This window comes from Moschus berezovskii, chromosome 14 (genome assembly GCF_049115385.1).
Source record: "Moschus berezovskii isolate FMDL1 chromosome 14, NW_MosBer_1.0, whole genome shotgun sequence".
NCBI lineage: Eukaryota > Metazoa > Chordata > Mammalia > Artiodactyla > Moschidae > Moschus > Moschus berezovskii.
Genome location: NC_142473.1, coordinates 10229687 through 10243375, shown reverse-complemented (window position 1 = coordinate 10243375; position 13689 = coordinate 10229687). Strand labels below are relative to the sequence as shown.

Here is a 13689-nt window from a genome sequence, read left to right as displayed (position 1 = left end):
AGTCAAGGCTATGGTTTTTCCCGTGGTCATGTATGGATGTGAGAGTTGGACTGTGAAGAAAGCTGATCGCCGAAGAATTGATGCTTTTGAACTGTGGTGTTGGAGAAGACTCTTGAGAGTCCCTTGGACTGCAAGGAGATCCAGCCAGTCCATTCTAAAGGAGATCAATCCTGGGTGTTCATTGGAAGGACTGATGCTAAAGCTGAAACTGCAATACTTTGGCCACCTCATGCGATGAGTTGACTCACTGGAAAAGACTGTGATGCTGGGAAAGGTTGGGGGCAGGAGGAGAAGGGGAAGACCGAGAATAAGATGGCTGGATGGCATCACCGACTCTGTGGACATGAGTTTGAGTGAACTCCGGGAGTTGGTGATGGACAGGGAGGCCTGGCGTGCTGTGATTCATGGGGTCACGGTGAGTCGGACACGACTGAGCGACTGAACTGAACTGAACAGAAGCAGAAGATATTAAGAAGAGGTGGCAAGAATACACAGAAGAACTGTACAAAAAAGATCTTCACGACCAAGATAATCACGATGGCGTGATCACTCACCTGGAGCGGGCCTTAGATAGCATCACTACGAACAAAGCTAGTGGAGGTGATGGAATTCCAATTGAGCTATTTCAAATCCTGAAAGATGATGCTGTGAAAGTACAGCACTCAATGTGCCAACAAATTTGGAAAACTCAGCAGTGGCCACAGGATTGGAAAAGGTCAGTCTTCATTCCAATCCCAAAGAAAGGCAATGCCAAAGAATGCTCAAACTACTGCACAATTGCACTCATCTCACACGCTAGTAAAGTCATGCTCAAAATTCTCCAAGCCAGGCTTCAGTAATATGTGAACCATGAACTTCCAGATGTTCAAGCAGGTTTTAGAAAAGGCAGAGGCACCAGAGATCAAATTGCCAACATCTGCTGGATCATGGAAAAAGCAAGAGAGTTCCAGAAAAACATCTATTTCTGCTTCATTGACTATGCCAAAGCCTTTGACTGTGTGGATCACAATAAACTGTGGAACATTCTGAAAGAGATGGGAATCCCAGACCACCCTGACCTGCCTCTTCTGAAACCTGTATGCAGGTCAGGAAGCAACAGTTAGAACTGGACATGGAACAACAGACTGGTTCCAAATAGGAAAAGGAGTACATCAAGGTTGTATATTGTCACCCTTCTTATTTAACTTATATGCAGAGTACATCATGAGGAACGCTGGGCTGGAAGAAGCACAGGCTGGAATCAAGATTGCTGGGAGAAATATCAATAACCTCAGATATGCAGATGACACCACCCTTATGGCAGAAAGTGAAGAGAAACTCAAAAGCCTCTTGATGAAAGTGAAAGAGGAGAGTGAAAAGGTTGGCTTGAAGCTCAACATTCAGAAAACGAAGATCATGGCATCTGGTCCCATCACTTCATGGGAAATAGACAGGGAAACAGTGGAAACAGCGTCAAACTTTATTTTTGGGGACTCCAAAATCACTGCAGATGATGATTGCAGCCAAGAAATTAAAAGACGCTTACTCCTTGGAAGGAAAGTTATGACCAACCTAGATAGCATATTAAAAAGCAGAGACAATACTTTGTCAACCAAGGTCCATCTAGTCAAGGCTATGGTTTTTCCTGTGGTCATGGATGGATGTGAGAATTGGACTGTGAAGAAAGCTGATCACCAAAGAATTGATGCTTTTGAACTGTGGTGTTGGAGAAGACTCTTGAGAGTCCCTTGAACTGCAAGAAGATCCAACCAGTCCATTCTAAAGGAGATCAATCCTGAGTGTTCATTGGAAGGACTGGTGCTAAAACTGAAACTCCAATAGTTTGGCCACCTCATGGGACGAGTTGACTCACTGGAAAAGAGTCTGATGCTAGGAAGGATTGGGGGTGGGAGGAGACGGGGACCACAGAGAATGAGATGGCTGGATGGCATCACCGACTCGATGGACATGAGTTTGAGTGAACTCCAGAAGTTGGTGATGGAGGGAGGCCTGGCGTGCTGTGATTCATGGGGTCGCAAAGAGTCAGACTCGACTGCGCGACTGAACTGAACTGAATATCATTAAAATGGACATACCACCCAAAGCAATCTACAGGTTTAATGCAATCTCTATCAAAATACCTATGACATTTTTTCACAGATCTAAAACAAAATGGGCTTCCCTGGTAGCTCAGACGGTAAAGCATCTGCCTACAGTGCGGGAGACCCAGGTTCGATCCCTGGGTCGGGAAGATCCCCTGGAGAAGGAAATGGCAACCCACTCCAGTATTCATGCCTGGAAAATCCTATGGGCAGAGGATCCTGGTGGGCTACGGTCCATGGGGTCGTAAAGAGTCGGACACAACTGAGTGACTTCAATTCCAATTCAATTCAAAACAAAATACTACAATTTTTATGGAATCACAAAACATCCAGAAATGACAAAACAATCCTGAGATAAAGAACAAAGCTGGAGATATAACCCTCTCAGACTTCTAACTATACTACAAAGCTGCAGTAATCAAAACAGTAGTGTTATTGGCACAACAGACACATTGACTAATGAAACTGAATAGAGAACCCAGTAATAAACCCACACACTTTCAGTCAATTAACCTATGACAAGGGTGACAAGAATACGCAATAGAGAAAAGACAAGTAGTGCACAGGAAACTGGATAGCTACATGTAACAGAATGAAGTTAGAACATTCTCTAACACAGTGTACCAAAGTAAAAACTCAAATGGATTAAAGACATAAATGTAATACCAGAAACTGTAAAACTCCTAGAAAAAAACATAAGCATAACACTCTTTGACATAAATCTTAGCAATTTTTTTGGATCTGTCTCTTAAATCAATGGAAATAAGAGCAAAAATAAACCAATATGATCTAATTAAATGCAAAAGCTTTTACACAACAAAGGAAACCATCAACAAAAAGACAACTTTTTAAAAATTGGAGAAAATATTTGTAAATTATATAACTGAAAAGGGGCTAATAGCCAAAATACATAAACAGTTCAGTTTAATACTTAGAAATCACATCCCAGTTTTCCAGATGATTGGATTAAGATGTGTTATGTATATGGTGGAATATTACTCAGCCATAAAGAAGAATAAAATTCTACCATTTGCAGCAACATGGATGGACCTAGAGAATACAGTGCTTAGTGAAATAAGTCAAACAAAAGCAGGTATTGTATGATATCACTTATATGTGGAATCTAAAAATACATATAGATGTACATGTAAAACAGACATACATAAATAGAAACAAACTTATGGTTGCCAGAGAGAGGGAGAAGGACAAATTAGAGATATGAGATTAACAGATACAAACAACTATATATAAAATAGATAAATAGGACTTCCCTGGTATTCCAGTGGTTAAGACTCCCTTAAACTGCAGGGTGCACAGATTCTGTCCATGGTGAGGGAACTAAGAACCTGCATGCTGTGTAATAAAAAAAATAATAACAAAATAAAACAGATAAGCAACAAGAATATACTGTATAGTATAGAAAATTATGCCCATTATCTTACAGTAACCTATCATTGAGTATAACCTGCAAAAATGCTGAATCAGGTGCTGTATACATGAATTTAACATAATACTGTAAATCATCAAAGAATAAATTAAAGAATAAGAATAATGTGATAAGTTTCATATAGAATAAAGTGTCTCTTGATATAAAAATAATTGGAGTATGGAGAGGATAGTGCAGGAAAATCAAGAGATATTCCAGATATGAGTTTAAGAGGACTTATGTTAAAAGAGTGGTAGTGAAATACAAAAGAAAGAAGAGAAAGATCTTTCGTGGAAAAACTATATTATAACTTTGGTGTATGGTGAGATAAAGAAAATGAAAGAAGTATAAAAATCAAAAGAGGGTGAAATTTTGGATCTTGATCATTGAGGGAATTTCCTGACTTTAAAAATTATAAAGAATGTAATAAAAGTGTATAGGTTTAACAAGATATTATTAAACTTCATTTGAGCTTTCTGATTTTAGAGAGTAAATATTCAATTAGAAATGTATAAAAACAGTTGAACCTAAGATGAAACAAGAGCTCAAGGCTATAAAAATAAATTTTAAAGTCATGATTGTATATGTTATTGCTCAGTTTTTATGTGTAGCTGTGCCTGCCCCACCAAACTGTAATATTGTGGAGAACAATAGCTTAATCTTACTCATGCAGATATTCCTTGTGATGCTTAGTTCAGTGCTGTGCATGTTGGAAGTATTCAACAAATACTTTAAACAAAGAAACATCACTAGCATTTTGAAAACTCAGAGGATATAAACATGACCTGAAGCTTAATAAATGAGGAAGATATTTATCAGAGACATTGAGAGAGAACTCCAGAAAGACGGAACAAATAGTATGTGAAAAGGAATAAAGGTATAAAAGGACATGCTGTATTAAGAGAGCTGAAAGAGGTGGTTCATTTTGTTCGTTTTAATTTTTATATTGGAGCATAGTTGATTAGCAGTGTTGTGTTAGTTTCAGGTATATTGCAAATGATTCAGTTATGTATATGTACATGTATCTATTTTTCAAATTCTTTCCCCATTTAGGTTATTACAGAATATTGAGCAGTGTTCCCTGTGCTATACAGTAGATCTTTGTTGGTTATCTATTTTAAATATAGGAGTGTGTACATGTCAATCCCAAACTCCCAATCTATCTCTTCCCTTCTGGTGACTATAAGTCTGTGGGTAATTTATTTTGACTAGTGTGTACACTGAGAAATTGTAGACAGGTTGTTTAGAAAGGAAGCCATAAATTAAGTCATGAAGAGCCTTGTTAAGGAATTTGTCCTAAAAGCAGTTACTGAGAGATTGTAAGCAACCATATAACATTTATATTTTAGGAATATTGCCAGGATGAGGAAGAACATAGTAAGACTAAAGGTCAAAAAATCAGACAAAATGGTACTTTAGTTAATGAAAACGATGACTTATTAAGACCTACTTAGTACGTAGAATCAACATGATTTGGTAACTTTTTAAGAACCAAAAGGTGAGTGGGAGGAATCAAGAATGACTGTGGAGAATGGATTTGGTTAGTTAATGGATAGTGAAACGATTTATCAAAATAAGGACTGTTCAGGACAAAGAGGTTTAAAGGAGAGAGTAACTGAAGGAATTCCATGGACAGATGAGCCTGGTGGGCTATAGTCCATGGGGTCACAAAGAGTCAGACACAACTGAGTGACTAACACTTTAGTACCCACCAGTGGTGGTCTTGGTTCAGCTGAACACTCAAACTCATGACTGCAGTAGACCAGGTTTGACCTCCATTAGAAGACATAAAACACTGCATGCCAAAAGGCAACATTCTTCAATAGGAGGAATCCTCATGGCATGCCATGAAATAGTTAAAGGGCTCATCTTTGCTATGCCCCTCTTCACACAAGTGACATCACAATGCGCAGACAACCACCCTGGGTTAGAAATCCTCTGTTCTAAACAGGAGCCAATATTTCTTGTAATGACTATATGGATAGCTTCCATGCAAGTGATATGTTCAGTTATAAGAATTACCACACTAGTGGAAACCCAAAGCTATAGCTTCCAACCAGTCCTTCCTATAAGTCCTTCCTATGACTTATTCACAATCCTGTCAGTTCAGTTCAGTTCAGTCACTCAGTCGTGTCCGACTCTCCGCGACCCCATGAATCACAGCACGCCAGGCCTCCCTGTCCATCACCAACTCCCTGAGTTCACTCAAACTCATGTCCACAGAGTCGGTGATGCCATCCAGCCATCTCATTCTCTGTCGTCCCCTTCTCCTCCCGCCCCCAACCTTTCCCAGCATCAGAGTCTTTTCCCGTGAGTCAACTCATCTCATGAGGTGGCCAAAGTATTGCAGTTTCAGCTTTAACATCAGTCCTTCCAATGAACACCCAGGATTCATCTCCTTTAGAATGGACTGGTTGGATCTCCTTGCAGTCCAAGGGACTCTCAAGAGTCTTCTCCAACACCACAGTTCAAAAGCATCAATTCTTCGGCGATCAGCTTTCTTCACAGTCCAACTCTCACATCCATACATGACCATGGGAAAAACCATAGCCTTGACTAGACGGACCTTGGTTGGCAAAGTAATGTCTCTGCTTTTTAATATGCTATCAAGGTTGGTCATAACTTTCCTTCCAAGGAGTAAGCATCTTTTAATTTCATGGCTGTAGTCAGCATCTGCAGTGATTTTGGAGCCCAAAAAAATAAAGTCTGACACTGTTTCCACTGTTTTTCCACCTATTTCCCATGAAGTGATGGGACCAGATGCCATGATCTTTGTTTTCTGAATGTTGAGCTTCAAGCCAACCTTTTCACTCTCCTCTTTCACTTTCACCAAGAGGCTTTTTAGTTCCTCTTCACTTTCTGCCATAAGGGTAGTGTCATCTGCATATCTGAGGTTATTGATATTTCTCCCAGCAATCTTGATTCCAGCTTGTGCTTCTTCCAGCCCAGCGTTCCTCATGATGTACTCTGCAGAGAAGTTAAATAAGCAAGGTGACAATATACAGCCTTGACATACTCCTTTTCCTATTTGGAACCAGTCTGTTGTTCCATGTCCAGTTCTAACTGTTGCTTCCTGACCTGCATACAGGTTTCTCAAGAGGCAGGTCAGGTGGTCTGGGATTCCCATCTCTTTCAGAATTTTCCACAGTTTATTGTGATCCACACAGTCAAAGGCTTTGGCATAGTCAATGAAGCAGAAATAGATGTTTTTCTGGAACTCTCTTGCTTTCTCCTGTCAGTACAGACAGTTTATCCATAAAGGGTCATTTTTTACATCTGTGTGCCTGAAACACAGTCCTAGTTCTACTAATAATCCAGGGAACAGAGAGAGAGAGTTAACCCAGAGTTGAATTGGTCCACAGAGGATGGATTAACCCTTCACTTACATACAGATACAGATAAGATCACACAGACGATATGAATAAGATTACACAGAGAATATGGATAGACAAGCAGAAGATTGCATAATTCTCAAAAATTCTAGCATATCCAAACAAAAAAAGAGGAGCTCAAGAAAGCCTGAGGAGGAACAACCAGAGGAGTTGTAAAATATCCAGAAACATATGATAATATGAAAACCAAGGGAATTAAAGTCAAGAAAGATGGTCAAGAAGTGTCTCTTTTTGCAGTTAGGTCAATTAGTTAATCACTAGGAAAAGCAGTATATTGGAACAGTAGAGACAGAAGCCAGAGAGCAGTAGATTAAGGAACAAATGGTACGAGGCAATGAACACAGTGTAATGTTAGAGTACTCACTGGAAATTTTTGTCTCAGAAAGGAAGATGACAGACAATTAGAGGGGGTTTAGGGTCCAGGGGAATTTAGAGGAATAAAAAATTTCAAGTAGTTTAGTATAGAAGTACTATGCATTTTTATATACAGGTTTTCTGCTCTATTAGATTTATTTTTCCGTGTATTATTATCCTGATAACATCAACTATTTTCAAAAACTCTTTAGCACAATGAATAAAAGGATAGATATTTTTGTTCAACAGTGTATACTTTCTTAAAGTCTTAGAAGAGATAACACATCAGACAACTTTGATTTCACTGCAGCAAACAAACGTAGTTATTGTTACACCAAATCTGTGCTAGGACCATTGTACCAATTTTCTTTTACAAGAAATTATTTCCATTCTAAACTAGAATACATAGTTTTCAGTTATTGTTGTAATGTACTGTTACTACAGTAATAAAATAATGTATGTGAAAATGCTTTATAAACTATAAAAATCCTGTACTACAAATGTGAAAGCTTGGAATATTAAAGATCAGGTGTTAAGTTCATAGAAATATTTATATGTACTATGATTAAAAATGTAATTAGGCTGCAAATACTTATATGCAGTTATCACATTAAAAATACATTTCCTGTACAATATAAACCTAAAATGTGTTAAAGAATAAAGTAATACCAAGAAACAGGGGCCTTCCAAAGAAGGGGAGATAAATCTGTACTCACAAATGATTATTCTAATGTAGAAAATATTAGTGGTAGATAAAAATAATTTAAGATTCTGTAATGTGATAATCTAAAGGAGAGAATTGTATTAAAAATGGAAAGCATTCAGTGCTTAAGCCTCAAGAAAAATGAGACTTATGTCCATATGAAAATAAAAACTGCTTCAAGAAATAATGTGATATAAGAAATGACTAATAAAAATAAAAGCCTTCCATCACAACCAAATCCTTACACAAAGATAATATACTTGACCCTTTTGGCAGACATACACATAGAGCAAAAGAAACTACATTTTCCCCATATTTTTATACTTTAAAATAATGTTGTTAGATATCTATCTCCAATATCCATGTATTTGTGGTGAGACAGTTGATCCTGAACCACAGGCTACCTACCTGGAGAAATCTGACCAAAGCCAAGCAGTGATCTGTTTGACCTCTATTTGCCCTTTGTATCATCACTTTGAACCAGATTTTCTAGCCCATATTCATTATCTGTATGACTATCAGACTTCTGAGAGGTGAAAATACTGTTAAAGGGCAAGGAGTAGGAAAAGGGGAACCTGAATAAGTAACCTATGTACATTTCTCAACTCATGAGAGGACCCTGGTTGATCAGAAGGACGTAATGCATGGACCCTCAGAATAAAGCATAGTATGAATTGAAAACATATAGGCAGCCCAATAAAGCGAAAAACCATCTTAATAAGGCTGTCTCTATACTTCCTGTTCAAATGCTTTTCCACCTGTGCAGATCCATTCCTGCCTGTCCAGCTACCTCCACACGTGATCCCCACTTACCTAATAAGCTATCTCCTTTCAGAGCCCCTTTGCTATCCCACCATTCCCAAATTCTTCCTAGCTATCCAACTGTTTCTCCCACCCGCCAGCCTATCCATCCATCTGTCCCCTCTGCTTTTCCAAAGAACTTCTTACCAGCCCCGTTACCATCCTACCCAATCAAGTATCTTCCTCGCCCACCAGCCTCAGTTACTTCCAGCTTTCCTGGCAGTTTCCCTCATCTACCAACCCCAATTCCTTCTGGCCCACCTGATGATTTACCCCACCCACCCCGAGGTTCACCAGTCATTCCTGATTCAGACTCACAGAGCAAGTTGTTTTACAAAACTTTCAGACCCGAACATTCCCTTCCAGCACAGCATTCAACCCCAACTACTCTAATGCCTGCCCTTGTCCGTCGTTCCCTTCCAGCTCGACTGACTGTTCCTCCAACCCCTTTGGAAGGTTTTCCTGTTTTGAAGCCTTCCTGTTTAGCCAGTCATCCCCGTCATCAACCAGTCCCCGCTCTTGCTGCTGTCACTCCATTGCCTGAACATCCTGCTCAGTTAGATCCTTTTCCATCAGTCCAGCAATCTGTCCCACAGACCATAGCATTGTCAAATCTTCCCCAGGCCTTTGTAGGTCATCCACCTGTGTCAGTTCTGTCCAAGCCACCTCCCTGTAATTCTCCATCCTCCTCTTTGTCTTCACCTTCTAATTCCATATCCTCTTCTTCATCCTCTCTGCAGCTTTCTTCCGCTTCATCTGTTCTTTCCTCCTCTCCTTCACCTCCCCCTACTACCTCTCCATTCTTACCTCTTTTATCTATCCCTCTTTTTTCCTCTCCTTTGTATTCCTCTCCCTCTCCATATTTGCCTTCAGCAAATTTAGATTTCCCCTCTCCTATTCCTTCTGTTTCTTCTTCTTTTATGATTTCTTCTTCCTTCCCCCCCGTGCTGCACTCTTCCTGTCTTTCTGCCTCCCCATCTCCTTTTATTCCTATACAATCCTTCAATCCTCCTCACTGGAGGAAGAAAGTAGAGAAGAGAAGAGAAGCAAGTGGAGTAGAGAAGAAAGAAATAGAGAAGAAAAAGTTGAGAGACGACAACTTAAAAGGTAAATAAATTTAGTTTATTAGATATTTTTGTAGATTTAGCAATATTTCATTTGGGAAGGGTGACTGAAAGGGAAGGAATATGTAAGAGTAGGAAACCTAAAAGGATTAGAGAAACATAATTTCAATGTTCAGGAACTTAGATACCTTTTTGCTCTCCTTGATCTCTCTGTGGTTGCAAAAGGATAGTCAGGAATCTAGTAATCATTGACTTTGACTATTCCAGTCTGTCCAAATAAAGATATATATGGGTATTGGAGATAGATATATGTCACATGTGGCCACAAGTCACTTTTCAAAGTATTTTAATCCTCATTGAATTGAGGATAATTCAAGTGAATTGGGGATAAATACCCTTGGGATTCATACTGCCGGCTCTAATGCAATAGCATTCAGCTTTTGATATACTTTTATCTCTCACCCACCCCAAAAAAATCTTCCTTTGTTTTTTTTTATTTTCACTTTGTTCATATACTGAAGTGTAACATGCTGTAAGTTTCCAGAAGATGCAAAATTCTGAAAGAGGATGATATCATCCACTGATAATTTGGAGGTGGCACTTTAACACACTAAATATAGAGTCTGCATTAAAGATGCCCCCTCTGTGCCATGAAAACCATGCTTATATTCGTGGTACAACTGAGAAAAATATGTTAATATCTTCCAAATCTAGTAAAGTTAGATTGAATCCAAGCTTCCAAATGTATTAAAGTTAGATGGAAATTCAAGTCTACCCTGACAAGAAATTTTCATATTTTCTAACTGCTTGAATCTTCAACCAACTCTATTAGGGTTATAGGGATACCACCATCTATGATATCAACTCAGAACTAAGGGTAGTGCAGCATATTATTATCCAGATAGGAATGCTCTTAAAGAACTGAGGACTGACTCTGTACATCTATAGTAATTACTTCAGTATCTATCCCAAACAGTAGAGGAATAGAATTTAATAAACAAAACCATGAAAAAGAAAATTGGGCATTCCTACATGAAGATGGAATGCTTTATTGACACTATAATCCCACATCCATTTTTATTCTACTATTGATTCCTTTAAATTCCCATTCTAATATATCTATATATTTCTCCAATATCCTTATATATGATTATCTGGACACACACAAACACATATTACACAAATATGTCATTTGTATGTTAACTGTATTTAAGTATACTAAACATATTTTGTGTGGTTCACAGAGCTATAGATAATGACTTGCCTTCATCACTGTCAAAAAATGATCATAAGCATCAGAAATATCTCATATCCAAAATCAATTGTGGTCAAGAAATGGAAAACAGCAACGCAAACTTGACTACTAACAAAGATGCATTCCAGCTTAAACTGGAGGAAACGCAGAAACTCCTAGAAGATCAGCATCTAAGCAGTTTGCAAGTATGAAACTCTAAATACATTATTAATATTTTAATATCTAGCAATAATTCTGTCCCATTTTTGCATTGTTATCCACTAAAGAAATATATAACACTAGCCAAGGGTATGTTTGGATGAATCAGCACAGATTCATCACAGATACTATTGAGAGAAGGTTTTAGCATTTTTAGCTTTTTGCTCCAGTTTTCTCTCTGCTGCTATTCTTCTTTTTCCATGTCTCATACATAGAAAAATATGCTTTATGAATGTTATTTTTTGAAAAATATGAAAGTTATTTGAAAGTATAATGTGCCTTAAGTATCATTATAGATTGGATTATAAAAAGCAAATTGAAAATTATAATACATGCGGATATTAAGTTCTTGATAAACAAATGGCATAATTAGCTAGAAATGGTGTTTCTCTTCTCTCTAGTATGGTGTTTACTTTGGTTTTTTCCTACAAATGAGTATGGATTTCATACTAAACTTCCTGAAATGTTCATGCACTTTATTTTTTATGAGTAATTGCACACATTTATAAGATTCTTAGTATGCTGATATCAAGATTAAATTTGTAACCTTGGCCTAGTTTATCCAATAACTGAGCAATTGTGGCAAGGCTAGAAAAGCAAAGCAGGAGACGTCATCTTGCTATGAAGAAGTGCCATCCTGCCACACAAAACTATAATTCTGAATAAAATATGTGAAACAGTTATTTTTAAACTGTATAGAACAGGTAGTATAAGAGATGGTCTTGAATAAAGGGAAACAAATGAGGTAAGCCCTATGACCACATAGACTTCTTACCTGGACATATCCTCCTGACAGGCCTCAGAAAAAATCCATAGATATTTTAACTACTTGTCAAAACAAGAAACACTTTTTTAAAGAAGACTGAAATTTAGACATACATAATGTTCATAATGTCCAGCAGTCAGAACTCACTAGACATGAAAAAGCAGAAAGCTATATGACCCATAACCAGGAGGAAAAATAGTCAATATAATCATAATAGAATTATCAGGCAAGAGTTTAAAGTAACTTTTACAAATATTTTCAAAGAATTAAAGAAAAGTGAACATAATGAGAACGAAATTTTTGGAGGAACCAAATAGAACTTCTAGATCTGAAAATCATATTACCTGAAATTAAAATTATACTAGTTGGACTTATCAATGAAGGCACTATAGACAAAAGGATCAGTGGACAGAAATCATTCAGTCTGAAGCATTGGGAGAAAAAAGTCAGAAAAAATATATAAAACAAAATGTTAGTGACATGAGGGACAATATCTAAATCTAATATACATTTAATTAATCTCACAAAGAGGAGAGGGAACATTTAAAGAAACAGTGACTGGGAATGTTTCAAGTTTGATGAAATTGCAAAGCCACAAATTAAAGAAGTTCAACAAACTCCAAGATAAGTAAGTATACACTCATATGTATGTGCACACAGCCCATCACAAAAAAACCTCATCAAAATTAAATTAAGCTAAAGGGAGTAAAAGATGTTTTACATGCAAGTCAACAAAGGTAAGGTGAACCACATTAATTTCAGGCCAGAAGACAGTGAAACATTTTCAAAGTTCTGACAGGGAAAAAAAAAAACTACCAACCTATAATCTATATTTAACTAAAATGTCCTTCTAAAATGAAAGGCAAATAGGCATTTCCAAATGAGCAACACCTGAACACCACTGTACTATACCAGTATCTGCGATAACAGACCCTCTGGAAAGTCTTTCAGGCAGAATGAAAATGATAACACATGAAAACTCAGATCTATATAGTAACAAAAAACGATTAGTAGTTGTCAGTGGTGGGTAGGTATTTACTACAAAGAAGCATGAGGGAACTTTCAACAGATGGAAAGTTCTTAAATATTTCAGTATGACAGTTATGGGTAAATAATTTGTCAAAACCTATCAAACTATACATTTAAAATATGATAATTTAGGGACTCCCTGGTGGTCCAGTGGTAGAGACTTCACCTTCCTATGAAGGGAGTGTACGTTCAGTCCCTAATGAGGAAGCTAAGATACCACATGCCTCATGGCCAAAAAACTAAAACATAAAACAGTATTGTAAAATTCAGTAAAAAGTTTTTTTTTAAATAGTCCACATCAAAAAATATGACACACAAATATGTAAATATATTAGGTAACACTGTTATTTATTTATCTTAACCTAATTTAAGTTGTAGCTATATCATTGGAAATATTTTTGAAATAATCTGTAATCACATTGCTTGTGTTCTGTTTTTTAAAGTTTGTATACATCATGTGTGTATTTTGGGTTGGAAATAAGATACTGTTGTAATTTTTCTTGGCATTTTGTACATAAATTTTTTGAAGAAATGGTAACTTCTCAAAGATGTGAATAAATACATTTTATATTTAAAAATAATAAATTATTTGATTATTACTAGTTTCACTCCATTCAGTT

General features: G+C 37.2%; 1 protein-coding gene across 1 annotated transcript in view; it reads left to right on the top strand.

Moving 5' to 3' along the window:
* Positions 1-13689, top strand: part of CEP126 (centrosomal protein 126) — a 119896-nt gene that overhangs the window by 71305 nt on the left and 34902 nt on the right. Inside the window, 1 exon segment of the mRNA XM_055422886.2 lies at positions 11066-11261. Within this exon segment, the coding sequence (XP_055278861.2) occupies positions 11066-11261 (196 nt within the window).